Source organism: Balaenoptera musculus, chromosome 4, assembly GCF_009873245.2.
Source record: "Balaenoptera musculus isolate JJ_BM4_2016_0621 chromosome 4, mBalMus1.pri.v3, whole genome shotgun sequence".
Lineage (NCBI taxonomy): Eukaryota > Metazoa > Chordata > Mammalia > Artiodactyla > Balaenopteridae > Balaenoptera > Balaenoptera musculus.
This window is the reverse complement of record NC_045788.1, coordinates 141,416,628-141,443,765: the sequence shown is the minus strand read 5'-3', so window position 1 is coordinate 141,443,765 and position 27,138 is coordinate 141,416,628. Positions and strand designations below refer to the sequence as shown.

General features: G+C 54.7%; 1 protein-coding gene across 4 annotated transcripts in view; it reads right to left on the bottom strand.

Annotated features, from left to right (window-relative positions):
• Positions 1–27,138, bottom strand: part of ABCG1 (ATP binding cassette subfamily G member 1) — an 82,069-nt gene that overhangs the window by 11,766 nt on the left and 43,165 nt on the right. For all 4 annotated transcript variants that reach the window (XM_036850707.1, XM_036850705.1, XM_036850706.1 and 1 more), the window contains 3 exons: positions 6,642–6,759; positions 4,640–4,772; positions 2,270–2,320 (listed from right to left, as the gene is read on the bottom strand). In XM_036850707.1, the coding sequence (XP_036706602.1) occupies positions 2,270–2,320; positions 4,640–4,772; positions 6,642–6,759 (302 nt within the window). The remainder of the gene's footprint in view (positions 1–2,269; positions 2,321–4,639; positions 4,773–6,641; positions 6,760–27,138) is intronic.

Genomic DNA, 27,138 nt, shown 5'->3' with positions numbered 1-27,138 from the left:
GTATTATAAACCTATTACAGTACAGTACCATAGAGCCGATCATGTTAGTTGGGTCCCTAGGCTAACTTTGTCGGACTTATGAACAGATTGGACTTACGAACATGCTCTCGGAACAGAACTCGTTTGTAAGTAGGGGACTCAGCGCAGCGGATAAGATGCTTGGCACACAGTAAGCATTTACTCGAAGGCAGCTATTAGTGACACTGTTACTAGTGTACACAGCTCCTGTAGGCACAATCACGCAGGCCGGGCCTCTCGGAAAGAAGGGGTGAAGCCCCTTTCACACTTGTAAACAGGCAAAGAAGGTCTCTGATTCAGCAGCAAGCCGAGGAAACCGCTTAAAGCTGCCCCCACCTCCCTCAGCGGCCCTGCCGATGCCACCCTGGGCACCAAGATATAAACAGCCCGCTGCGCACTGAGCCCTCCCCGGCTGCTCCCGGTCATCGATGCGGTATCGACGTGGGGAGCAGGAAGGTCAGTGGACTTCGGTGCAGGCTGGGGCGTGGGTTTCCGCCGCAGTGTTCAGTGTTCAGGGTCCATCCCGGCATCTTCCCAGGGCAGCGGCCCTCCCTGCCTCCAACTCCAGCTTCACCTCTCGGGGGACAGCCTGCCACGGAGGCCCTGCCAGCATTCACTGGGCCATCGTCCCAGCTCCTGGCGGCAGTGGGGGGACCCCAGTCCGGCGGCTTCTCTGGGGAGATGAGGTCATCCAAAAGGAGAAGAAACTCACAAGGAAGAAAATTTCCACCGCAGCTCTTGAGTTACTCGCACGGTCAAGACAAAATGTGGCTTTGGTGACGGGAAGAGTCAGGGGATAGCGGTTCCACGGGCCGGGAAGCAGGCGGGTCAGACAGATCTGGGTTTGAATCCTGCTTGGCCTCTCCCTAACCCAGCTCCACTGCCTCTTCCCCGGAAGGCAGGTCAGCGCGGTCGCCCAGAAAAGGCCATCTTTCAGGCACACTTTCCCTCGCGTGGACCGTCCGCTGGCCTTCCCAGGACAACACGTCTCCAGCGGTCCCCGGGAACCCAGGCGGAAGGTGCAGAACGAAGACCACACCCCCACCTGCCCTCAGCCCCACCGGAAGGATGCTGGAGGTGGAGGTCAAGGTAAGCTCCTCCCGTTTCCACCCTGTGCCGGCCTCTGGTCCCGGGTTCTCAAGAGTGACGCCCTGAAGGCTGGTTTTGTTTTAAAATTAATCAGAAAGAACAATGTTCCGGCCTTGGGAGAACTGAGGAAGGCTCCTCGCTGGGGGTTCTTGAGGGTTGAGGCTGCTTTTCTGGGAAATGAGGGAGGTGCGCAACATTCTACCACCTGCTGGAACATTCCATTCTACTGTGTTTCCTCGAGAAGTAAACAACCAGGACCTAGGCACACACAGGGGCTGGAGGGAAATGAGTCAGGGCGTGCCCTCAGCAGCAGACCTCTGCTTAGACAGTCACACAGTCCCGCTGATGGGCTCTGGGGGGAGCAGACCCCGCTGAGGACCGGGAGGAGGGGTCAGCCCAGCCGAGCTGGGAGCTTCCGGTGGGAAGCGTGCGCAGGTGCCCTGCGGGATGCTCCCGGCCTCGTTCAGTCCAGCGGCAGAGCCCTCTGCAGAGAAGTACAGGGTTAGGGTTGAGTTGAGTTTCCCTTAGACGACGCGTAAACGTGAAGGGATGTGTAAATATAAACCAGGCCTCCCCACTAAGTCGGGGCTTCCGGCGCTCCCTGCGGGGTCCGCTTACCCAACACCCTCGTGCTCCCTGGGGTTTTAGGGAAGCAGAAACAAGCAATGAAAAGGATTAGGAGATCTCCATCATCCCAGAAACTTGTCTGTGTTATTTTTAAAAGGCTGGTTAATAACACGTAAGAACACAGTTTCTTCTTGCAAATGTGTCGGGGTGGACTCTGGTTATTTTTAAATGAATGATTAAGCATCTTCATTGTTGGTGTTGTATAAAAAAAAAAAAACCAAGAAACAATGGAGCACAACGTGTATTAAACACTGAAAGGGCAGAACACTGGGTCTAACCCTGAGGCTGGGTCCTCAGGCCGGTGTCCTGCACATCCTCCCTGCGTCCGTGTGTCTGCGTCTGAGAGCCTCTGGCGGCGTGGTCACTCCGGGTGTGTGCCAGCCCAGGCGCACACCGCGATGCCACCGTCACCCACACGAGGACAGCCGGGGCCAAGCCACAAACTCAACCAGCCCCCAAAGGCCCCTTCACGCGTGTGCGCTGAGTGGATTTCATGCAATTCTGGACCACCTGTGGCCTAAGCAAACACACTTACCATCTCCCTTCTGCCTTTGTCCTTCTCCTGGAGTTTCAGATGTGCAGACACCTGCAGGGGATGAAGGCAACAGTGTGGAATCAGAACAGGTGGCTGGCAACAGGACAAACTCACTCAGCGACCACAGGCCCAGTGCCCCAGGGGCTGAGCCGCCAGATGACGGAGGAAATCCTCTGAGGTCTGGGCTTCCAAGCTTCCTTGGTTAACTGAGGTAGGTCCAGGAGAGCAGTGAAGCCTGGGATGCACCCTGTTACCTCAGGGCATTCTGTGCTGTGCCCCGAGGGAAGTTAGATGTGGGCAATTGAGAGATGAGGAATCCCCAGGCATCGAGGGCTTGAAGCCGACTGGTCCATATTCAGGAATTTCAGAAGCCACCTGCTAAACCACTGATAGCTTATAATTATTCATAGCGGAGTATTTATGCCACAGAAATTGGCAAGTGGTACATATAAGAACTCCAGTTTTGTTGTTGCTGTTGTTTTGTTTTGTGTTGTCTTGTTTTGTTTGAGATCCTGCCTGCTAGCACACCATGGGGCCTCTGACCCTGCTTGGTGAAACCCTGAGTAACCATCACCGTGCCCAGCATCAGCCTTGGTTCTTCTCTGCCAACGCCTGTGACCTTGGGAAGCAAGGACCCTGGCTTCCTCATCAGCACAGTGGTGAGGTTAGAATCTGCCCACCCGGTGAGCTAGTGAGGTTGTCCCGAGGCTCCATGAGAGACTAAGATGCAGGGGCGAGGGGCCAAAGGGCCACGGTCCCAGAGTCAGACAGGGCCAACCGCCAGCCATGTGATACCAAGTGTCACATCTTGGCTTGCCTGGTGGTGGCGGGTCAGAAGCAGCACATGGAAATGTACCCCCAATGGCTGGTGGCCAATATCCCTACACGTGGGACGGGACGCTGCAGAGTGAAAGGTACCCTTTCTCATTAACTCAGGTTAACTGTATTTATCAAAGGAATCGTGAAATTCTCAAAATCAAAATCTAATTGATTTTAACTCTGAAAAATAAATGGATTTCACAGCAGAGCCTGGTGACAGGTTGGGGGAGGATGGAGGTGACAGCAGGAGTCACCAATCTTGTTTGCAAAAGAAAGCAGTGATTGAGCTGGAAATCAAAGTGAAGTTTCTCAAACAAGTAACCAAGGACTTCATGCAGTAACTCTGACAAGCCAAACTCTGGTCACCCCAGATGAAGGTGAAGTAGCAATTAAGGAATCCACAGGGTCGGTAGAAATCTTGTATTTCCTAACTTTACCACCCTATTTTCAAATGTCTCCTGAGCTCCCTGTGCCCCCATCAGTATGCCCACTTGGAGGCCAGAGAAGCTACGTGGTCAGGGTGCCCGGCGCTCATGGCTGCTGGGGGAGCCCGTTAGAGGGCAGATCACGTACCTGACACCTTCCCTGCTTCTCTTTGCTCAGCTAAGGATCTCCTGGAATTGCCCTTCGGACAAGATGCGACCCCCCAGAGAGGAAGCCTTGCCCCATCCGAGTCAAGAGCGCAGGGCAACACTTCGCTCGTAGTAGCCCAAGAGGAATGCCCATCTACTGCCCAAGTACAAGGCAGACCAGCTGGGAAGGTCCCAAACGTGCCAGGAGAGGCCCAGAGGTCAGGCACCGCCTCGTGCCGTGGACGAGGCAGCAGAACAGCAGGCAGCCCCGGGCGCACACGCTCCGTGACGGACAAGGGCGGCCCCCTGACCTTCCCATCTCCTCTGGCTGGGAGGCTCTCTAGTGGCTCCCGTGGCCCACGGTGGGTCAGTGTGGCCCCTGTCCCCCTGGCACTTGGCTGGGTCACGGTCTGTCCAAAGAGCACAGCTGGGCCAGGCCATCCTGGACCACACTGTACAGGACGCCCGGACTAACTGCTAAACTCTCGGAGGCGCCCTTGCTCGTGTGCTTTTGCAGGATTACACGTCTGATGACTGTGCCGGGCTGTGAAGGTGAAGGCCTGGGACCCAACCGGTGTGCAGCAAACTCTGGTTTCACCCCCACCTGGCGGGCAGGTGAGTCAGAGGACGAGCCCCTCGGGGCCCTAACCCAGGCACCAGACTGCCTGGAACTTGGGCCCAAAGCCACAGAACACTGATGAGAAGGGAAGAGCCTCAGCTGGGACACAGGACTGTGGTCACCCTGGAAACGGTCCCTCACATCAGCCAGGTTAATAACCTTCTCAGAAACCTGACCTCGATTTCGTCATCCAGGGTCTACAGAACCCAGGGCCTTGAGGGGTTGCCTTGGGCAAAGCTGTCCAAATAGCACACCCGGTGCCAGGACTCCGTGTGAGGGAAGGGTGCTGGGCGCCGCGCTGTCTCATGCGAGGAGTGGGGGGGCGGCCAGGTGAGGGACTGCAGGCCCCAGGACGCTCACCATCATGGCCTCCTGCACGGTCAGGTGTGGCAGCAGCATGTCGTCCTGCATGATGTAACAGGACACCTTCCGGAAGCAGCGTAGGTCCCGCGGGAGGCCGTTGATGAGGACCTCGCCCTTCATGCCAGTCTCCCTGCAAGGCCAGCAAGAGGACGCGTCAGCCCGATCCCTCCTGCACCTCTTCCTCCTCCTCTTCCAGGGCCTGGGGAGGGGAGAGAGGACGCGCCCCCCAGCATCTTCTCACTGGACCAGTAGGGACACCAAGCCAGGCAGGGACAGGAGGTCCAGAACAGCACCAGAACTCAGAGGAGGGAACTGCACGAAGAAAACACTCAGCGTGGAAAGGGAGAGGCAAGCGTGGGGCCTCTCTGGGATAGCACATTCGTAACAGGCGCCTGTGGACCAAACCAATGGAGATACACATGGACACTCCTACACGCAGCCACGAGGTCTCACGCACACCTCTGGTTTTGCAGGGTTTTATAAGGTGGGCGTATGAACAATCCTGTGTGTAGCCGAGGCTACACCAACCGCCCCAAAGGCCCCAGAGGCCAAGAATCTTCAGTCTGGGGTGTGGCCACTACATCAGAACCAGTTCCTGGGGGTTGCACGACTATGACGCTGATTGGGAGGACCACTGCAGGCCCCCTGGGCTCAGGCGGCTCAAAGAGGAGGGGGTCTGCGCCCTGAGCCTCCTCGGCCAAGCGATGGGAAGTGGTTCTCTCTGACCACAGTGGAGGCGGGGCATCCTATGTGTACTGTGGAGACGGACGGGCACGGCCCCGCCAGCCACGCTCACTCCCTCACCCACAGACCCACTGGGCATCTCTGTGGCCCGATGCTCTTCTGGGTGCATCATCTCAGCCCAGGGACACAGTGGGAGCCATGGGCATCCTACTAAGGATCCCCTTTCTCCAGCCCTGCCTCCTCCATGCCATGAAGAACAGAAACACAGAGGGTCTGTGGAGACCAGTGCAGTTATATCTGGTCTCCAACTTCCTCCAGCCCACTGCTGTGACCGTGGGCTCTGTGGTGGGTCCCTTCTTCCTCCAGGGAATGGGTGAGATCAACTGGCGTTCCAGGGAACCAGGCTGGGAGCTCAGTTGTCTCCAGGTTGCCATCTGTGGCTCCAGGACGGCCACGTGCCACGCAGGTTGGACAGCAGCTGAGGATGTGGGATGAGCTGAGAAACGGCTGCTCCCACCAAACAGAAGCTACTCTCCCCTCCCGTGTCCCCAGCATGACGCTGGGTGTTGGAAGTTTGGCTCTCACCTTTAGAAGTGAATACAACAGACAGGAATCTGCCGTAAGTGAGACTTTTAAAAATCCTAATTTTCATCTTTAAAGAGTAATTCGTAAGTCCTAAGGAAAGGGGGGGGGAGTGGAATTTATCTTTCTTTGCCAGCAAATGAAGTTATTTTTAAAATGTATTTGCTGAAGTACCAAATGGAAGCCATGAGATCTGAAGAGAACTGGCTTTAAGAGAGCGTTTTGTTAACACTTCTGAAGATTCAGTTTTCAAATCATTCTTACATGAATGTCACCGGACAGGATGTCGAGAGCTGTGGTTTCCAAACGTCGAAGCAGCTAACATGGCCACAAGCAAGAGTCGCATGAGCTCTGGGCCCCAGCCTGACGCTGCTGCTTTTCTTCTGAAAATGCCTCATCTTACCTTTGACCTTCATTCGTACTTGTCTCAGCGTTCTCCTGCCGTCCCCCTCCCCAGCCTGGACCCCTCCATTACTTCCTGTCCCGTAGGGCCCGGCCCTTCTGCCCCAGGACCTCCCTCTCCTGAGCACAGCGTCCACCAGGTGACAACCAGCAGGTGCTGCCTTCTGACGCCCCCAAGGCCGGAGCTCTGTTCCCTTCACAGATTCCAAAGCCTCTTAATGTGAGACACCCCTCAGGCTTCCCGGGAGCCTGCCCAGAGCCTTAAGAAGTGACGGGATGGACCATTCATACTGCTGGCCCCTGGCTGACCGCTGGGCGAGGGTCTGCTCACCTGTATCCGGCCAGGATGTTCATGAACGTGGACTTCCCAGCCCCGGAAGGGCCCATGATGGCCACCAGCTCTCCACTGTTGAACTTCCCAGAAATTCCTTTCAGAAGGGTCTTGTATCCTGTGAAAAGCAGATCACATTCACTTTCAAACCAGGACTCACTGGTTTTGCCCCCAGTACCGCAGAGGCAAACACGCAGTACACTTGGCTGCAGAAACAAGGCCAAAGGCAAGGTTTTTCACACCATAGTACAGCGCTCCCCAACCTTTTTGGCACCAGGGACTGGTTTCGTGGGAGACAATTTTTCCACGGATGGCGGGGGGGATGGTTTCGGGATGATTCAAGCGCATTCCATTTATTGTGCACTTTATTTCTATTATTATTACAGTGTAATATATAGCGAAATAATTATACAACTCACCACAATGCAGAATCAGTGGGAGGCCTGAGCTTGTTTTCTTGCAACTAGAGGGTCCCATCTGGGGGTGATGGGAGACAGTGACACCCGAAGTGTGTTGCTATGTTCAGTCTACTCCATAAGACGCAGCTTGATTGTCACTTGCCACTCACTGATAGGCTTTTGATATGAGTCTGCAAGCAACTGATTTATTATGGTCTCTGTGCAGTCAGACCTCTCTGCTGATGATGATCTGTATTTGCTGCTGCTCCCCAGCACTAATATTACTGCCTCAGCTCCACCTCAGATCATCAGGCATTAGATTCCCATAAGGAGCGCACATCCTAGATCCCTCACATGCGCAGTTCACAGTAAGGTTCGCACTCCTATGAGAATCTAACGCCGCAGCTGGTCTGACAGGAGGCGGAGCTCAGGCGGTAACGCGAGCCATGGGGAGCAGCTGTAAATACAGATGAAGCTTCGCTCGCTCCCCCGCTGCTCACCTCCTGCTCTGCGGCCTGGCTGGGGGGCGGGGTTGGGGACCCCTGCCATAGTATTTCTGAAAATGCTGAGTTCTGGGCAAGAAAATGGACCTCAGGTCTTTTGGATGCCTCTGCCTACTTCCTCGATTGCATGTCATGGGTGTATCAGTGATAAGTACCGGTGCACGTACAATGCTTTAGAGTTCACAAAGCCCTTTCGTGGACATCATCTAGGGTACGAGGACTCCACCATTCTCATTTCGGATTGAGGAACTGGATGTCCAGTGGGCCTGGGCGACTTGTCCAGGACCCCAGAGCCAGTGTGAACAGATCCTAACCCAAGGCTGCACCACCCACCACAATGGTCAACTCATGCCTTTATCAATTAAGTGATTAATTTATTATTTCATGTATGAATGTTCTATTTCTCATCTCTACCGGTATAAATTATTTGTATAGAATTTATTCACAAATCATCACTTTATAATTAAATGATTCATATATTAATAATTCATTAATAATTCAAAGTTTATCATTTTGCAGTTGCATCACATTGCTTTGGACTTTCTGCCAAATCTCCATCCAAGAGATTTGTGAAAGGAAAAAAAAACTACACGTGCCAGATGGAGTCACATTACTTTTTCTCAAGCAGACTGCTCAAATGAGCTACAAAGAATCAAATAGAAGCAACTGGATTCATCTAAAGACTCCTAATTCAGAAACATTTTTCAGGGACTTCCCTGGCGGTCCAGTGGTTAAGACTCTGCACTTCCACTGCAGGGGGCACAGGTTCGATGCCTGGTCGGGGAACTAAGATCCCGCATGCTGTGAGGCGCAGTCAATAAAATAAAATAAAAATTAAATTAAAAAAAGAAGAAACACTTCTCAGTCCCTGAGAAACATTCCAAGGACATACCCTTAAATGATCAGAATCGGGCGAAAGCGGTACTTTGGCTTCCCACACAGAGCTGAAAGGCGCCTGATGAGGAAAGGGCCTGTGGAGCCCTTGACTGAGCCCTGGTCTTGGGCTCTGCCCCTAGTCGCTCCCTGGACCCCCAAACCTGTGTGTCTACTCGAGCCCCAGCCTGGGTCTGGGGAGTCTCCTCCCAGCCGCCTCTCGTCTTTCACAGATGGGACAACCTAAACACCCAGCCTGTCACCAGCTGCCAACTTGATCTGGATGGCACGTCCCTGAGGACCTTTCAATCAGGCAGAGAGAAGCGGAAGCAAAAGGCAGGAAGCACGCGGCCCTGCGACCTGACTCGTTACGGGGGGAGCGGCGGTCACCCCCGGCTGGGGGGGGAAGGGGCCGCGGAGCAGACGGACGGGGGCAGGGGGGCCTGGGGGAGCAGCTCAGGACCACACGTGAGTCAGACTCCTACCCCTGGGACGTGGGTGATGGCAGGTGGGCAAACACACGGCAGGGGAGCCAAAGGAGACCAGGGTTGGGGGTCGGGGACCCTGAAAGATCATGTCTGCCACGTGGTGGACAGATGGAGGGAAGAGCTGGGGGACAGCAGGGCCCCCTCCTCTGCAGGGCCAAGCCCCAGCGTGGGCTCCTCATGGGATGGAGCTCTGTGGAGGGGGGCCAGGTGCTCCGGCCCCGGGCCCAGGGGACCTGTGTGACATCGCTGAGGGAGCAGTAATGCCGGGCATCTGCTCATTACTGGCCTCCTGGGGGTTCAGGCGGCATCGGGGTTACTCCGGAGCAAACCTTCCTTTAGGCTGTTCTTCCCCTAGTTCAGAGCCAATCCCCAGCTGGTCCCCTGGCAACCGGGAGCCGCCCGGTTAGGGAAATGGATGGCTGAGGTGACCACTGGCCACTTAGAGGCCACGTGCAGCCTGCCCCTGGGTCATGATGCCTGAGGACAGCCTCACCTTGGGGATCTGAGGGGTCCCTTCCCTCCAGCGGGGCCCATGGCTGCTGCTCTCACTGTGACCCGTGGTGTTGGCGTCCACATGGGGGCACCGGCTAATAACACTGCCAGGGAGCTCCCACAGGCTGTGACACCCACGGCCAGGACGCCAGGAACAGACATGGGTCTGGGAGTTGGGGGAGCGTCAGGCCTTTCAGGGGACAAGGCAGGCAGACCGGGGTTATAGACCACGGTTTTGTCATTTACAGCCAGCAAACTGGAGTCGGGGGTCTGGCTGTGGACCCCAGAGCTAAAGTGATACACGTGGAGCCAAGCGAGTTACCGGCCCCCCAGCTCTTGCTCTGGAGGGGCGTGGGTTCCCAGGGGGACGCGGAGCGAGGGGCAGGGAGTATGTGTGACGTGATGCAAGGCCGGCCAGCTGAGAAGCGTCCTCACGTGCAGCCCCCCCTCTCGGGCGGTGTCTCTCTAATATCACAAACCTGTTTTTCTTTTCAAACGACAGACTTGCATTTGGGATTGAAGAATCTCTAAAGTGGCACTGGACTCAGAAGTCCAGAAGGTGTCCGTCCACCTGTGTCCTCCCGGACCCACAGAGATGGGACGAGGAGACAGTGCACGCTCTGAACCGGGCTGAGGGCCTGGGAGCTGGTCAGGGGCTCTCTCGTTGGGGCTGAGCTTGTGAACACGGGGACATCCCTGTGTTCATGCAAGGAGATCGTCCTTCACTGCAGAGCCTCGCGGCTTGTCCCCTCATAGAAATAGGAAATGGAGATGCTCCGCCCCCCCAGCCCTACTTTCCCGCCATAAGCTCTGTTCAGCCCAGTTCTTGGCGTAATGGATAAGCCGCCTCCTCTGTGTGCTGCGGGCGCTTGTTTACACGGGTGCTGGTCCTGGGCTGCTCTTCTGGTCGGGACAGTGAGCCCTCGGGATCTAAAGCACGGAAACCTCCTGAGAGGCAGGGCCACGAATGCCCATCAGTCAGTTTGTCTCACAGCCCCCGCTGCTTTACATCTAGGGGATGTTGAGAGGGGTCTTCCTGGGGAAGAGGACAAAAGTAAAGTGTGATGTTTGGGTCTGGCTGAAAGACCAGTCGCACCCGGACATCTGGAGGAAATACTATTGTTGGAAGGGTGGCTAGAGCAGGTACCCAGCACACGGGAGGACCATGCGTCTGAGGGCGAAGAGAGGCCCGATGCAGAGGAGCAGGCGTGGCTGAGAATCCTCGCAGCCCCACTGGCCCTAAGGGCAGCCCAAGGACCATCTCGCCTGGTTCGTCTTTGGTGTTCAAGAATAGTCTGTGAGAAGCAAGATTCGCTTTCCAGGGTTCCGCTTTACAAATGCCCTTGCAACGCACGGTGTGTTTTGTTAAGGGGAGCGACAGACATGCCACAGCATTTCAAACTATCCCACGGATCCACTAAACTCGGAGCTGGTGGACGGGCCGGCCCTGTGCCTTGCCCAGTGGGCATCAGGAAGGAAAACCACGATGGTAAAACCGGTAAAGGCTTTCTCCATAAACCCCGCAAGTGACACGAAAATGAAGCCAACTGGAAGTGACTTGTCCATGATCTAATCCTTTTCAAGGGGAGTTGTGACATGTACAGAAAATCCACATGTCCATTCAGCACCCACCTGGTGGGGCTGTAATTGTCTATTAAGACATGGAGATAAAGATGCTTATTAACAGCTAGCGTTAAGTGAAACTGAAGGGCTTTCTTAGTTATGCCTGCAGTGACTTACTTTTAGAATGTTACCAGTTCGGAAAAAGCCTGTCCAGACATCCTGAGTTTCGAGAATGAAGGAGACATCTGAGCAGGCTACTTCTTCTAAAGGCGACGCCCGCCTGCTAGCGCCAAACCGAGTGCCCGACAGGAGCCCAGCGCCTGATACCTGCCCCCAACGCACACCTCCTTTTGCGCCCTGGACCTAGCATTGCCCCTAGAGGCCGTGAACACCAGCTCCACGAAGACTTGACCAGAACAGCCTCCTGAAGCACCGTGTCCTGTGTGTGGAGCGGTGCTTGGCACGTAGTGGTCACTGAGAAAGCGTCTATGACGTTAATAATGAGAAGGTGAACTCTTTGCACAAGTGAATTCAGAGTGAAAGCCACTGCCTCGGGCATTGCCGTTTGGTTGCCACTTCTTTCCAAGCCACCCCCAACAGGACCAGACCCCTCTGGCGAATGCTGGGCCAGCAGGAAACGGCCAGGAGCTCCCGGAGGACCAGCTGTCTGGATGGTCTCTGAGATCAACTCACAGGGCGGGCACTGCCTTATGGAGGGGCCGTGGTGTCCCTGTGTCTCACATCCTGTAAGTATAAACCCACGCCCAGTCGCCAGTAAACTCTTACGTAACAGCAATCAAAATGTGCACATTCCATCATTTCTGAGTAATCACTTTTGATGCAAATTTTATTGAAGTATAGAATACACAGAGAAAAGTGCACATGTCTTAAGTGTACACACGGCTCAATATACGCCCCCAGACAGAACCACCCACGGAACCAGCCCCCAGATCAAGAAGCAGGAGGCACAGAGCCTCTGGAGGCCCCTCAGGTCCCATCCGTTCAGTGCGTAACTGCTTTTGAATCTTAAATAGAACCCCTAGGGCGTTGATTGTTTATCAGAGGAACACATCTTTCCCAAACAGAGAAAAAAAAAAGATAATTTTCTCCCTTGGAAATGAAGACACCCCTCCTTTGCTACGGACGAGTCAAGGATAACCCCTTAGATGGGAAACCACTTCCCAGTGTCCGGCGGTGAGTGCCTGTTTGCGGGCGTGTGGCCCCTGCCCTCCTCCGGCCAGACAGCAGTTCCTGGGATGAGCTGATTCTTGCCCAGAACGTATGTCAGGAAACCAGGGAGAAACAGAGAGAGCGACTGTCACATTTCCTACGTCAGCTAACGGCGCTTTAAAGAAAAACGGTCCTTGTCAACACCTCCGAGGTTCTGTAAGGTTGGTCGGGTAGGGGGATGGATCTTCTCACTGTAGACACGCGCCCTTGAAGGAGGGGCCGGGGGGCAGCCCCACCCTCGGGAAGCGCCAGCCCTGGGCGCCCTCACTCAAGGTCAGCACAGGCCAGCTTTGAGACGTCTTCCCCTCCACGCCCCACAGCAGGCTGAGTCCCGGGTGCCTCTCCATATTGCGCAGAGGAGAAACAAGGGCTCAGAGAGGGTTCGTGACCTGCCTGAGGCCACACAGCGGCTCAGCAGAGGAGCCAACATTCCAACCACTTCTGCCCGACTCCAGAACGGCCAGGAGCCTCTGCCAGCCCAGGGAGCACAGCCGGGGGGTCCAGGCAGCCTCACCCGTCCCTCCTTCCACGTGCAGGCCTGCTCCCAGTAAGTCCCGAAGGTCAGCTCAATTCGGGAATGCGCATTTAGTCTGCTGTTGCATGAAATATTTAACAGAGGATGGGAAGAAACCACACACCTTCCTTCCCCAAAACATGAGATGCCCTTGGTCACCGAAGGCCGTGGTTGCCACCTGGGTGCCAGCAGCCTCTCCCAGTGGCAAGATGTTCTGAAAGCCAAGCTCCCCAGATCCCTCTGTGCGTCCAAAGGGCTCCTGACTCGTCCAATCGTCCCTCATCTTTCAATTTCTTTTTCATTTTTATGAAATGTCCTCAAGTTTAAAAAAAAAAAAAGGAAAGAAAGAAAACCAAACACTTCTTGCCAGGGTGTGGGAAGCTTCTTTTGCCGGAGCGGGGGACTCAAGCCCCGCTTCTATTAAGGACCCTCACTGCATGTCCAGTCTCCAGCCCACGGGGACGCTCCCTGTGGTTGCTTCTCATGAACCCCTCTCGCCTTCACGGTCAGGAGCGGGGTTGGCGGGGGCCACATACAGATTCTTGAAGAAGGGGCAGAGCAGCAGTGTCGCCGGCAACCTGGGGCCTGTTGCCTGAACCCCTCGGGAACCGTTAGGCCCCCGACCCCATTACCTGCAGAAAATAATAAGCGGCTGGTCCCTCAGACTCCAGCCAGTGGCCTGCTCACTCAGGTTTCATTTTAACAAGCTGCGGTCTTTGTAACAAGGGGCAGCTCTTCTAGGGAGATGCCAGGGTCCGTCAGTCTGTTTCCGAGCCGCACTGCACAGAGGCCAGTGGTCTGACCGCGCAGCGGGGCCGGGCTGGCCCGTGGGCACCCTCCCAGGCAGGCTATCTGAAGGTCCAATGCCACAGCGGCAGCTCTGCCCTTGGGACCCTCGGCGGCGTTGGGGGGATAAGTGTGCCATAAAAATATTGGACGTAAACCACAGGGACCACAGCCAGCGCGTGTGCAGCTCACAGAGGTGACTGGGCCACACAGAACCTTCCTCCTCTGAGCCTCGTGGCAAAGAGGTGAGTTTCATCACAGAGGAGGGTCCCCAGTGGGCAGAGAAGCCGGCCTGCAGGGGAGACGGGGAGGGGGCCTCCCAGATTCCCCTCCCATCCCCCACCTGGTCCCCTCTCATCCACCCCCAGGGTCTCCACACCCATCAGCCAGGCTTCGAGACACAGTTTCAGATCCCGCTGGTTCGTACCCTCAATGGGAGACCCCCTCTCACACAGGAGAGGCTAAAGCACACACCGAACCGCCCCCTCTAACCCCACCCCCATCTCTGCACATCCAGGAGGTCAGTTTTCCAAGTAAAAAAACAGATCACTGTCAGCACTGACCACCTGACCACCAGGGACACCCGAAACCCCTACGGATGCCTCCTTGTCGAGACCCCCTGCAGCTACAAGGAGGACCCTAAGCTACCGGGGCGGGCTGGGGGTGCCCTGCACCGTCTGAAGACGGTGCTCGGGGACTCCGTGTTGGAAGGGGAGGGGGCAGGAGGACACTGGTGAGGGGCCAGCAGCCCACGTCGAATCGAGGGACGCCGGCCTCTGGGTGCTCTCCCCGTTCCCGGGATGTCTTTCCGTTTTTTCTTTCTGCTGATGGATATTTTCCTGCCATCAGCTCCTTGGCTCCCTGGCAGAAGCGGGGCTGGGGAGGGGGAGGGGTGGGCACAGGAGACCCCCGTCCTGCCTTCTGCTGCCACCTCTGGTGTCACCAGTCAGGTGGGTGGGTGGGTTCAGATCCAGGTCTCTAATTGTCCAGGATTCCACGCACGCATATCCACACTCCCGCCTCCTTGCAAATAGCGAGCTTTTAGATATTTGAGCAAGCAAGCTCTTTTTAAATGTCTCAACTCCAAAAGGACCACAGCAAAATCATTCAGAGGGAACAGGGGGAGGGGAGAATATGTGACTTTCAGTCACCTCCCGCTTTCAGCACAGTTCATGTGTCATCCAGGGACAAGACCCTGGCTGGTCAAGTGCTGACAACTCACATCTCAGGCCCTTCGGGAGGAGTCTGGTCCCAGCTCGGCCACCACCGAGCTATGGGACTCGGGCCAGTTCCCAGAAATGATGGCTGCCCCATCTCCAGATCTCACCTCAGGGTAGAAGTAAGCGTCCGCTCTAAACATGCGGCCCGTGTCACCGGCTTTACCCGAGAGGTGACACACGGTCCTCACCTTCCTCCACGGGTTGGTCCAGGAAACCGCAATCCTTTGCCCTTCCTGCCCTGTGAGCTCTGGCATGACTGGTGTTGACAGAACAACACGTCCGGGATACAGTGACCCTCACTGCAGGGGGACTGACAGCGTGGAAGCAGTGCCTCCAGAGGCCATGACCTTGCGCAGTAAATGCACACAGAGGGACTTCCCTGGTGGCGCAGTGGTTAAGAATCCGCCTGCCAATGCAGGGGACACGGGTTCGAGCCCTGGTCCGGGAAGATCCCACATGCCACGGAGCAACTAAACCCGTGCACCACAGCTATTGAGCTCGCGTGCCACAACTACTGAGCCCATGCACTGCAACTACTGAAGCCCGCGTGCTAGGGCGTGCAAGCCGCAACTCCTGAGCCCCAGTGCTGCAACTACTGAAGCCCACGCACCTAGAGCCCGTGCTCCGCAACATGAGAAGCCACCGCAATGAGAAGCCTGTGCACCGTAACGAAGAGTAGCCCCCCCTCGCCGCAACTAGAGAAAGCCCGCGCACAGCAACAAAGACCCAACGCAGCCAAAAACAAAGAAATAAAATAAATAAGTAAATAAACGCACGTACAACTGCCTGACAGGCGCAAAGACGTGCTTCCAGCAATCCTGCCAATTTCACAAGATGAGTGACAGTTAGGTAAGCCAGACAATGGCCAGCTCCTCAAAAGCCACACTGGCTCCGGTCACCTCCATAGTCCCCAGGCCAGCACGGCGCCCCTACCAGGGAGGCCTCCAGGAAGCGCTCCTTGAATGACCGGTCAGGTGGCAGCAACGACAAGGTTCAAACCCTGCAGACCAGGCGTTGGCAACGCTTTCCTGTAGGGGCTGGATCATCAATATTTCAGGCTCTGCAGGATGCACAGCCTGTCAGAACCACTCAACTCTGTGGTTTTGCCACAAAAGCAGCCAGATGTAACGAACAGACGTAACTATAGTCCCATAAAATTTTGCTCAGAGAACCAAGCGGTGGGTCAGTTTGGTCCCCAGGCCATTGTTTGCCGGCCCTGCCCTAGGACCCTGGGGCGGGGTGAGGTCCAGCACCAGCTACAGCCACTTCCTATCACGTTATCCCTCCAGTTAAGGAGGGGGCACCAGTTCTCGGGGCAGAACAGGAGGGCTGAGGCGGGTCTGAGAGCAAGGTGCCCACTTTACACCCAGAAACAAGGACGAGCAGTCACCTGGGCCTCAAGGAGCTCTGGACGGCACGTTCTCCAGCATTCCGGAGTGAATGACGCCAGCTCGGCCAGCACGAGAGAGAGGGGACAGCCTGCGGGCGTACCAGCCGCTAGGAAAGCTTTGGGTTGGCTGCTCTCCCATCCCTCCCAGACTCTCCACTGTGCCACCCCAGTGGGACATGAAGCCGCTGCCAGGGGCACCACCGGAGCCACGGCCTCGAGGGCCACCTGCGGGGCAGCCCTCATCAGATGTCCTGAGAGCAGGTGCTGCAGCTGTCCTGCTCCAGTGGCCCCTCCTCTGATAGAATGTTCTAGACCGTGTCTCCAAAGCTCACCAGGAACAGCAGTGTCACCTACAAATTGTCACTTGCCATCTACCTCTACAAGGATTAAATTATGAGCCACTGCAGCCACTGACCTTCAACACCGCCTGAAAGGAGTTCAGGGTGGAGAACGGGAATGAGGCACTCTGTGCTCTGGGAAAAACTGGCAGAACAGGCCTTCAGATAGTTAGATATTTTCGGGAGAAGATTTTATGAGCCCAATTCTGGCATCTCCTCGTTATCTAGAAAAGCACTAAAATCCTTCATGCTGACATCTGCTCCTCGTGACTAGCAGTAACCTTCACAAGACTAGTAGAACCTTCTGCAAAAAATATGTGCTTGATTGCATGGACTCCCCCTTCACCAAAACCACATATGCACTGACCTTCCCCCTACCTCTTTGGAGCAGCTTCTCAGAGCTATCTGAGATGCTGTCCTCATTTTGCCCCAAATAAAACTTAACTCACAATTCTTACATTGCGCTTTTTTTTTCCCGTCAACAGCAGGAACACGTTCAGAGCAATCTCCAACTGCAACCCCCAGGGTTGTTTACAGGCCCAGATTGTTGGAGACTCAGGGTGAGGAGAGCTCTGGGTGGAGGGAGGAGGGAGGGAAGGATGGATGGGTGGGTGGATAGACAGAGGGAGGAGGGGTGGGATTCATGGTCTGCCTCACTGGGGGTGGGGCAGAATAATAGTCCCCAAAGATGGCCACATCCTAACCCTCGGCATCTGTGAATACGTTGTCTTACACGGCAAAAGAGACTCTGCAGATGGGATTAAATGAAGAATCTTGAGATGGAGAGATTATTCTGCATTATCCTGGGGGTTCCAAAATCATCACAAGGGTCTTTACAAGGGAAAGAAGTAGCAGGAGAATCAGAGGCAGCAGTAAGGAGATATGACGATAGATGCAGAGAACAAGAGAGAGAAATTGGAAGATGCAACTCTGTTAGCTTTGAAGGTGGAGGAGGAGGCCACTGGACCAGGAATGCAGGTGCTCCAGAGGGAGAAGAGGAAGGGAAGGGATTCTTCCCTGAAGCCTGCAGAGGAACACAGCCCTGCTAACACTTTGATTTTAGATTTCTGAACTTCGAAACTTTCAGGTAGTAAACTTGTGTGTGTTTTTAAGCCACCTAGTTTTCAGCAATTTGTTATAGCAGCCACACGAAACGAACACGCCCAGCCTCCCACTGCCCACACCAGCCACGCCCCCGCCAGGCCTCCTGGGTCCTCCCTGGGGGACCACTTCCCTCTGAAGATAACTTCCTGCTTCCTACATGAACATTATGTAAAAGTTGCACTTTTTAGCCAGCAAGCCTTCACAAGGGGCAGTGTCCTGAGAAGGAATGTTCTAGAGGCAATGAGAGCTGCCATCTTGCAGCTTTTCCAGGGGTCCTTCTCCAATCCAGGGTCATTCTCAGACTTTCCTGTGCAGCCCACGTGGGCACGAAGCCAGTGCAGGCTTTTCATAATGAGGTTAAAGAAGCCGATTAAGCTCTGTCCAATTAAATGTGAAAGGAAAGATGATCGACCTTGGAGTTTCCAGTGGGGACCTCGGGAGAGGGGGGAGCACAGGGGTGGGTGGCAGCCCGGGCCTCATTCCCAGCCGTGCTCATGGCTGGACAGTGGCCACGCACAGGCCGTCCACCATCCTGGCCTCAGTTTCCCCTGATGAAAGAAGAGGTCTACCCTCCAAAGACCCAGAATTCACCAGCTGTGTGTCACATGGGGCTTTCTTCCCTGGACAACCAAATGTCAGCTGAGGTTCAGGTGTGGGCTTTCATTGAAACGGCCAAGAGTCCCAACCTAAGGGCCGGAGACACGGAATTCCATCTGCAGACTCAACGCTCACGGCAAACGTTGCTATTGAGACTGAACCCAAGTTTACCGGCGTGCAGAGTCTGGCCCAGAGCCTTTCCTCAATATGAAGCAGGTTTTTCATTTCACAGAGATGTTTTTCAGTTGGTTCTAAACAATGACAACTAAAAAGAAACAAGGGAGTCCAAGCAAATTACAAAGAGCCAGGCAATAAACCCAGATCACTGACTATTTTCAAATGGATGTGTGTCTTTAATTTTTTTTTTAAATGGTAAATTTTTGCACAGCAGACTCACAGGATTCTAGAGTGAGACATTTCCTAGTTGTGCCAAAGAAGACTTGCCCAACCCCAATGCACTGCCCTCATACCACACACATCACTGGCTCTCCACTACCCGGAACTGTGCTCATTGACTGTGTATTTTCTCTGCTGAGAGGTAGAAATGAGGCAGACATTCCTACCCGGCTGATGAAAATTAACGTCGATGTCATGGGATGTGAAAATTACGGCAATCAAAGGATTGTCTGATGTGGTGAGCACGAATCACTCCGGATCCTTCTCAATGTTTGGAAACCAGGAAGGGAACATCGGCTGAATGCTGGGAGAGGGAAGTGGGACTGCGGGACACAGAAGAGGCTGCCTCGGCGGCTCAAGAGAGGACAAGTCGTGTTCTGGTTGTCCAGTCGCCTCTGGGAGGAAGTGTAAATGTCTCCTGTGCTCGCCAGTGTTGTCCATTGTACCCAACTGGCATGGAGCAATTCAGCCCACATGCACATGCTCCATCCTCATGAAGCGTCATTTTCGAGAACTCCTTTGCTGGTGTGATAGCTGGTTTCACTCTCGCCATGCAGGGAAGCACCTCTGGACTGCAGGCGTTTTGGTGGCCAGTTCCATCACATTCTAATGTGTGTGAAATTCTTCTTGACCACGAATTTAAACACATTCCAATTTCTGGAGTGTTGTATCCACAGTGGGGGCATGAGCACAGCGGGTGGGTGGCCTGAGGGAGGGGTCGGCCAGAGTCTGGATGTCCCAGCATTGTGCCTTCCCGCAGTCGGTGTCTATGCCCTCACACTGGCCCAGCAACAAGCTTTGGGATGAGGCTGCTTAGAGGAGGGGGGACGGACAGTAGGTCTCAGCTCATCTATCCCCAGCACCAAGCAAACTCCAGCATGTGTCCTCTTGAAGCTGCGTCTCTCTTCACCAGCCCTGTGCCTCCTTAATAATAACTCCGTAAACAACGAGAGATAATTCAGACCAGACACTGAATGGGAAATAATTCTGCAGAGCCGCCAGCCCCGTGGTCCCCAATATCGCCTGCATGTGGAGTCTTCCTGGAGCTTTGGAAACAATTCTGATGGAGTCGGTCTGGCCCCAGGGGCCCCTCCATCGCCCTACAGCTGTGCCTCTAGTTTGCTGTGTGACTGGGGCCAGTTTCTTCGGCTTCCTAGACTCACCTTCCTCACCTGGTGATGGGCAGGAAAGAGTACTTGACCTTAAGGGTGTTTGTGAAGATAGAACGAGATCACGTGTTTGAAGAATGTCACAAGGAGCTGCAGGTAGATGATGTAATAAGCAGTGGTCGCTAGAGATGCAACTGGGACCAAACGCATCCCGGGAACCGCAAGCCATGTGACATCAGTGTCTCTTCACCTGAGGAGGAACAGCTGGACCACCATCCTCATTCACGTGGACTGAGGATGCCACATGTGTCCTGCCGCATCTGCAGGGAAGGGGCGCCCACCTCAGGGTTAACATCCTGGATTTGGCTGCTCAGGCTTGTGATCATTTTCAATGAGCCAGAGCCCATTTCTGGAAGGCTCCAGAATGCCTCCAAATGCTGCTGGGTGCAAAGAGGCTGGTCAGCCTCTGTGAGGAGGGACAGGGCTGCCTGGGAACCTTGACCCCAGCCTCCCCAGGAGAGGACCTGCATCTGTTTACACCATGAGAACCACTGTCTCTCAGTGGCTCAGGGTCCCAGAGAACACTGATGGGACATTGCTGGGAAATCATTTCCTGTCACCCAGGCTACACAGGTCACCTGGAATCACAGCCCCCTCAAGCCAGCACTCCTGGGTTGGGTGCTCAGAGCAGCTCTGATGCTAATGCCAAGACAACATGCTGTGCACCGCTACGTGCACACACACACCATGTACACACACACCGTGTACACACATACCATGTACACATAAATACCATGTACACGCACTACATACACTGTGTACACACATGCACACCATGCACACACACATATTGCGTACATACATACACTGTGTACATATGCACACCTTGTACACACACTGTGTACACACACATACTGTGTACACACACACCATGTACCCACACATACCATGTACATGCACACACTGTGCACATACACACACCTTGTACACACACATACCATGTACATACACAGTGTACATACACACACCTTGTACACACACATACCATGTACATACACACACTGTGTACATACACTGTGTACACACACACACCATGTACACACATACTGTGTACACACACACCGTGTATACACACACACCGTGTACACACATACCGTGTACACACACATACCATGTACACGCACTACATACACTGTGTACACACATACACACCATGCACACACACATACCGTGTACACACGCACACTGTGTACATACACACACCTTGTCCACACACTGTGTACACACACATACTGTGTATTCACACACCATGTACACACACACCGTGTACACACATACCATGTACACACACGTACCATGTACACACACTACATACACTGTGTACACACATACACACCATGCACACACACACCCATGCCCCACAGGCAGCTAGTTCATCAGCACACTGGCAGTGGAGCCCCTGCCCCAGTGCAGATACTAAAATATAGACGGGAGTTATTCACATCTGCTTGTCAGGCATGAAGCAGTTTTGTATCACTGCAGTATTTTTATCCTTCTAAAAGAAGAACTGGTCTTTTTCACAAGTTTCTAAACCTGCTAGAACGATGAAGAAAAAAACATCCTTCTGATTACTTAAATTATGCCAAAAGCACCAATAAGGTTGCCAAATAATCTCCTAGTATCACGTCAACTTCAATCTGAAATCAACACAGCAGGTCCATTTCTGCACCCAAAGTCGTGCTTTTCCTCTAGATGCCAACATTGACCAGATAAGCCCAGCTGCACTCCCCACCCCTACCCGCTCCCCCTTCCCCCTCCCCATCAGTCTCCCCTTGGAGCTGAAAGGGGCTCTTGGTGAGAACAGACAGCCTTATTCTCCAGAGCCCTCTTCCTCCCTCTCCAAGAGAAAGCTCAAGGCAAAGAGGACAAAGGTCCATACTCCAAACACCGGTGACATTTCCTTCTCCCCCGCCTGCTTCTTCCCCCTAATGCCCAAGGGGCGGCTCATCAATGCCTCACTTCTCCTTATTAAGGGGTAAAGCCACACCCACAGCTCAGACCTCTTCTTGTTTTTCGCACCTTCTGAAATTGAAAGGGGGCTTTTTCACTGACAATAACAACAAGAACCAGGTCTGGGAAGCTGGGCTTAAAAATATCAACATGGACCCGACCATAACATGTGGAGGCTTCTGAGTCACGGGGAGGGAACACCACTCGTGAAATGAGGACACTGTCATTTGTCCCCAAACCGCGCAGAGAGCATGTCACCCACTGCCAACCCTCGGGGGATGTTACAGCAGGAAGTCCACTCTGCCTTCAGAACAGCTGCTCAATCTGTCGGGCTGTGAACACGGACCCCTGGATTTTTAGCAGGCGCTCACGCTCTGGAAGTCGACAGGGCAACAGACACGGCGGCAAGCTTTCTGGACGGTTCTCCCGAGGCGCGACTTTAATGGACGTAAAATGGTCCCCTGGGGACTTCCCTGGCGGTCCAGCGGTTAAGACCCCGCGCCCCCAATGCAGGGGGCCTGGGTTCAATCCCTGGTCAGGGAACTAGATCCTGAATGCCGCAACTAAGACCTGGCACAGACTAAATAAATAAATATTTTTAAAAAACACACAAAACCTCCAGGGACACCCAATCACAGTGGGTCCCCACGCTTTTAAAAAAAAGATGGTCCCCTGACCATAGCTCAGGGATGCTTTCCATCCTTTTTTCCTGAGAGCCTCTCCCCGCTTCACCACCCCAATCTCCCTCACGTTTCGGGGTCCCTGTCAGTCTGTCTGCCTGCCCCCGCCCCCCACAAACCCAGTGCCCCTCCAGGTTCCACTTCTGCCCCGACCCCGAGCAGAAACAGCCTCTCATCCTTCTGCTGAGGGGCTCTAAGCACTCTGAATTTCGCTGGCCATTATCACGTCAGTAGGTATCGTGCACAATGATGCTGTGTCCACAGCACCGCCAAGGGGGCGCACACGACCTCCTCTCACCTCTCATCCCACAACACTGCTGGGAAACCCACCACCTTAAAATGCGCCCCTGCAACACAGAGCTGCTTGCCTGTCCTTCAAAGCCCACTACTCTGCAGACCTGGAGGACAGTGGCACGTCAGGGGCCACTCGGCAGAGTCGCTGAAATGCAATTTCCCTTTCGTGTTCCCCAGAAAAAAGTCAAAGCACCCAGGGTGGCGCCCAGCTCCTCCCAGGCGGGCTCCTGGCCCGGGGACAGTGGGATGCTGGCTGCAACTGCCCGACGGGTCCCATCAGATGGGGGCCTCCCTCCCTACCAGGATCCTAAGGGGCTCTGTGAGCAAACGATGCAGTGGGCTGCATCCCAGGCCTTGCTGAGCTGAGCCCGGCACGGTTCTGGCCCACTCCCCACCCGCCGAGGGGGCACCTGCACTCCCCTGGTCTGATCCTGCGACCTGCTCTGGGCACCTGCCTGACAGGTGCTGTGGTCTCTGCCCCTCGCCTGTGCTCCCGGCTGACATGCCCACGCCGACCCTGGCGTCTCCCGCTGGAGCAGTGACCAGCCCTAGACTCAGGGCAGAGCAGGCGTACTCCCTGGGGACCAGCTGCCCCCAGGCTGGGATCTGGATTTAGATGTCTCGTCTGCTGCTTCCTGAAGCTCTGGCCACACCCGTCCCCACGTGTCGCTGTCACATGCGGGCATGCGGGGACTCTGGAAGGCAGAGCACACAGGTGGCAGCCCCAGCACAAAAGTCCCTTCCACTGCTGCGCCCAAGCAGCAGCTGCCCCTGAACCTCGCTCACTGCCGCCACCACCTGGCCTGGGACAACATCGAGAGGTGGCCTTCCCTCCAATGACTTCCCAAACCCCGTCCCCAAAGCGGGTTAAAATCCAAGCGGTGAACCTTGAAATCCAAGGTTGCCGGGAGGAGGGAGGAAAGGTCACCTCCAACCCGCAGTCACCCAGCCGGGGAGATGCTCCAGGTCCCCAAACAACTCATCTATGAATAAAGCTTTCTCTTGGGACGCATTTCAAAGCTGAATGACATCGGAGCCACCTTCTATTAAAGAAAGATCACAGTGCAACCCCAACCAGAAGCCACAGACTCTCAAGAAAGGCACAGGTAAGACTCTCGAACAGGACAGCCCAGAAGGTGAGCCAAAATGCCCCGCACCCAACAGCCACCCAAGCTCTGTGCCTCTGAGCTCGGCTTCCCAGCCCCGCTGGCCGATTCGCAGTAGGGGGGTCTCTATTTCACGAGAGCCGGGATCACTGCTCTGATACAGCCAATGGCTGTACTCCTGGCCCCAAATTCATACTGTGAAAGAGAAAGAGAAAACAAAGCAAAAATCAGCACGCACACAAAGGCAGGTGCAGAGCACGTTGGAAGCAGGGCTTGGCTGACCACCACTGGGCTTTGGCGCTTCCCCGAATGTTTACGTTAATGACATTTTTCAGAGACCGGCAGCCCCCCAGCGGATGCGCCTCCGAGTAGCCAGGCAGGAGATGCTTGGCTCAGCCACTGGCTGCTGTGCGGGAGCATTTGGGGGGCAGTTCTAGACGCAGCAGCTCAGAGAGCTGCTGTATTTCCACAATGGGAATTTTCAAGAGCTCAGTGACCTGGCCGAGGCGGCTGCCACCTGCTTCGTGAACTTGCCCTGTGTCCTGGGGAGAGAACGCTGCACACAGGGCTGGCTGTGTGTCCGTTATGTGTCCTCGACGGGCTCCGGGGACACATCCTGGACCAGTGGGGCTCCCGGGTGGGATGCTGGGCCTCTCAAGGCTCCCTCTGGATGGGGCCCCCCATCTCCCTCCAGGACCGACTCTACGTGCCCCAGCCTGGGGTTCACGGCCTTCCTTCCACAGTACAGGTGAGCCCTTCTAGGCCCATCTCCCTTTACCCCCCTTTACCCACTGCCTCAATTTCCCTGCATGCCGGGCTGGTCTGCTTGGGGTCTCCGCAACCCACCCGTGCTGGTGCACTTCCTCCACTGAGAATATGCACACCGTCCTCTCTCAACCTTGCTTACCTGTTCTTCAAACCAGTTTCCTGGCCCCCGAGGAAGAGAATGACCTTTATAGGGTGACAACAGCTCAAATCTTAAACCCACCCCTCGCGTATCACGGGACTTGGGGCAACTTGATGTAGCTCTGTGAGCCTCTGTTTTCTCATCCATAAATTGGGGATACACATACCCCCTACCACTGGGTGCTGCTGGAAGATGAAATGACATGAGGACTGGGAAGCATTCCATCCGTGGTTGGGTCTCAAAGACCGCCCCCCACAAACCTAAAGCAATGGCTTCTTCCTCCAAGCAACTGGGCCATTTTCATCCATTTGTTCAATTTGCCAATTCATCATTTCACCACCTGGAGAGTCAAAATGGGAGGCCTGGAGGCAAGCCAGCTGATCCCATGCCCGCCTCCCTCCTGGGCCAATGACAGAGTCCCCTGGGCCCCAGGCTCCTCACCTTCAAGGGGAGGGCGGTACAGCTCCATCCGGGCTGTAGGTGGGTAAATAAGGCAGCGTGTGCCAGGCGGGGACAGAGCCTGGCACTGAGTGGGTGCTCATCACGCTAGTTACTATTATCGACGTTGTGTTGCGATCACATCTATCGCTGGCAGCAGTGTACTTATTAGCTCTGCCGTGGTTCCCCTTCCCAGGTGGCTGGCGGGTCTCCCCCTGGAAGCCCAATCCTCCCAGGTACCGGGAGCAGGCCTTCCACACACCGCTGTCTGTTCCCTGGTCTGACTCCTGAACAAATCCCCAAGCCAGCAATCAGGCATGATAGGAGGAAAGGTACAATTGCAAGAGAGACAAAAAAGCTTGTGTTACCCTCAGTTCGGTGAACACGAGGCATAGAACCGGCCTGAGCTCACGGTACCGTGTGAGAGACCCTGATGCAGACAAGCGTGCCTTCTGCTGACACCATGAGTGACCCCAGAAGACCAAGAACAGCCACAGGGGGAACCCACGAGCAGGCCAGGAGGAGGCGTTTCTCCCGAATGGCCTTGACTCATTCCCACGGACGCCCCAGTGCCCGTCTTCAGGCGCCCCTTCCAAGGAGCGAGCTTGCGTGTGGCTTCTCAACGTCTGAGCGCCACTGCAGGCAGCTGCCTGTCCCTGGGGAGCCCGGAGCCACCCTCCCGGTGCAGGACATCCACAGGAGCCCCGAGGAGACCAGAGGACGATGCAGCGCCCAGCAGCACGGGGAGGGCGAACAGGGTTTCAAGCTGCCTTCTGTCCATTTAAATGCTTTCAAAATGTGACCAGAAGAGCCAAACCCCCGCTAGTCCCAGCTCAGCTCCAGCCCCCGCTTTCCCCTGGGAACACGCCTTCAACAGGGCCCCTACAGCACCGGCCAGCAGAGTGGCGGGATTCGCCCCAGGAGAACGCCCACCACCCAAATAGGATCACCAGCTCCTGCCAGGCCTCACCCCTCTGTCTTCATTTTGTGTCACTGCCTCCTGTGGTTCCTGGTCACCCAGGCTGACAGGATCCCCACCGCCCCGTCCCCGTGTGCACTCACCTCATTTCTGCACGGTCCCGTCCCTTCCTTTTTTTAATTTCAGTGTACTTTACATTTACAAGATGACGATGATGATGTGATGACAACTACGATAGCCGATGCGTATCCAGACGCACTATATATACCCTGCACTCTTCTGAGCTCTCACGCGTATTAACTTTGACTCTCACCACAGCCCTATGTGGTACAGACCTTAATATCCTCACTTTACAGGTGAGAAAATTGAGGCACAGAGAGCTAAAATAACTTTCTTAAGGTACCATGGCTAACAGGTGGAGGGCCAGAACTTAACACCAAGCAGTCGGGCTCTAAGCCCATACTTGACACTATACTAATTCTCTAACGCAGATTGCATGTTTGTGAGGTTTAAAGAAGACAAATAAATGAAGACACACGCTGTGCCCCTCCTGATCTCAGTCCCCTGCCTCTCTCCAAATGTCACCATTGTCTTGAATTGTATTATTCCCTTTTGTCTCTATTGTATCACATTTGTATTTATCCTTAAATAATGTTGGTAAGTTTTGCATGTTTGGGGGACTTATATAAATGGTATCATAATGTGTGTCTTCCAAGAATTGCTTTTTTCTCCTCTCCACTTTATTTTGTCCGTAAGATTCATTCTTGTTGATGGTATGACTGTGCTCATTTTCTTTCACGCTTCTACAATGTTCCACCGTGGAGTTAACCACCGTTTGTTACCCACTCTTCCTTCGATGAGCGTTTGGGCTGTCTCCAGTCTTTCTGCTATTACGAAAAACATATCTGCATTGCACACACCTAGGAGGGAAAGTGCTGGGTCACCAAGCGTATGCGTCTTCGACTTGGCTTCATAGAGCCAGATATGTTCTCCGGGGCTGCACCCCTCCACGCCCCCGGAAGAGAAGGGCCGGTCTGGAAGAGCATGCTCCTTCTACATCCTCACCAACGCTCCGCAGTAAGGTTCTTTGTCAAAATGTTGATCCCTTCTTTTCTTTTGTAGTCGTTTCCTGGAGCTGCCTC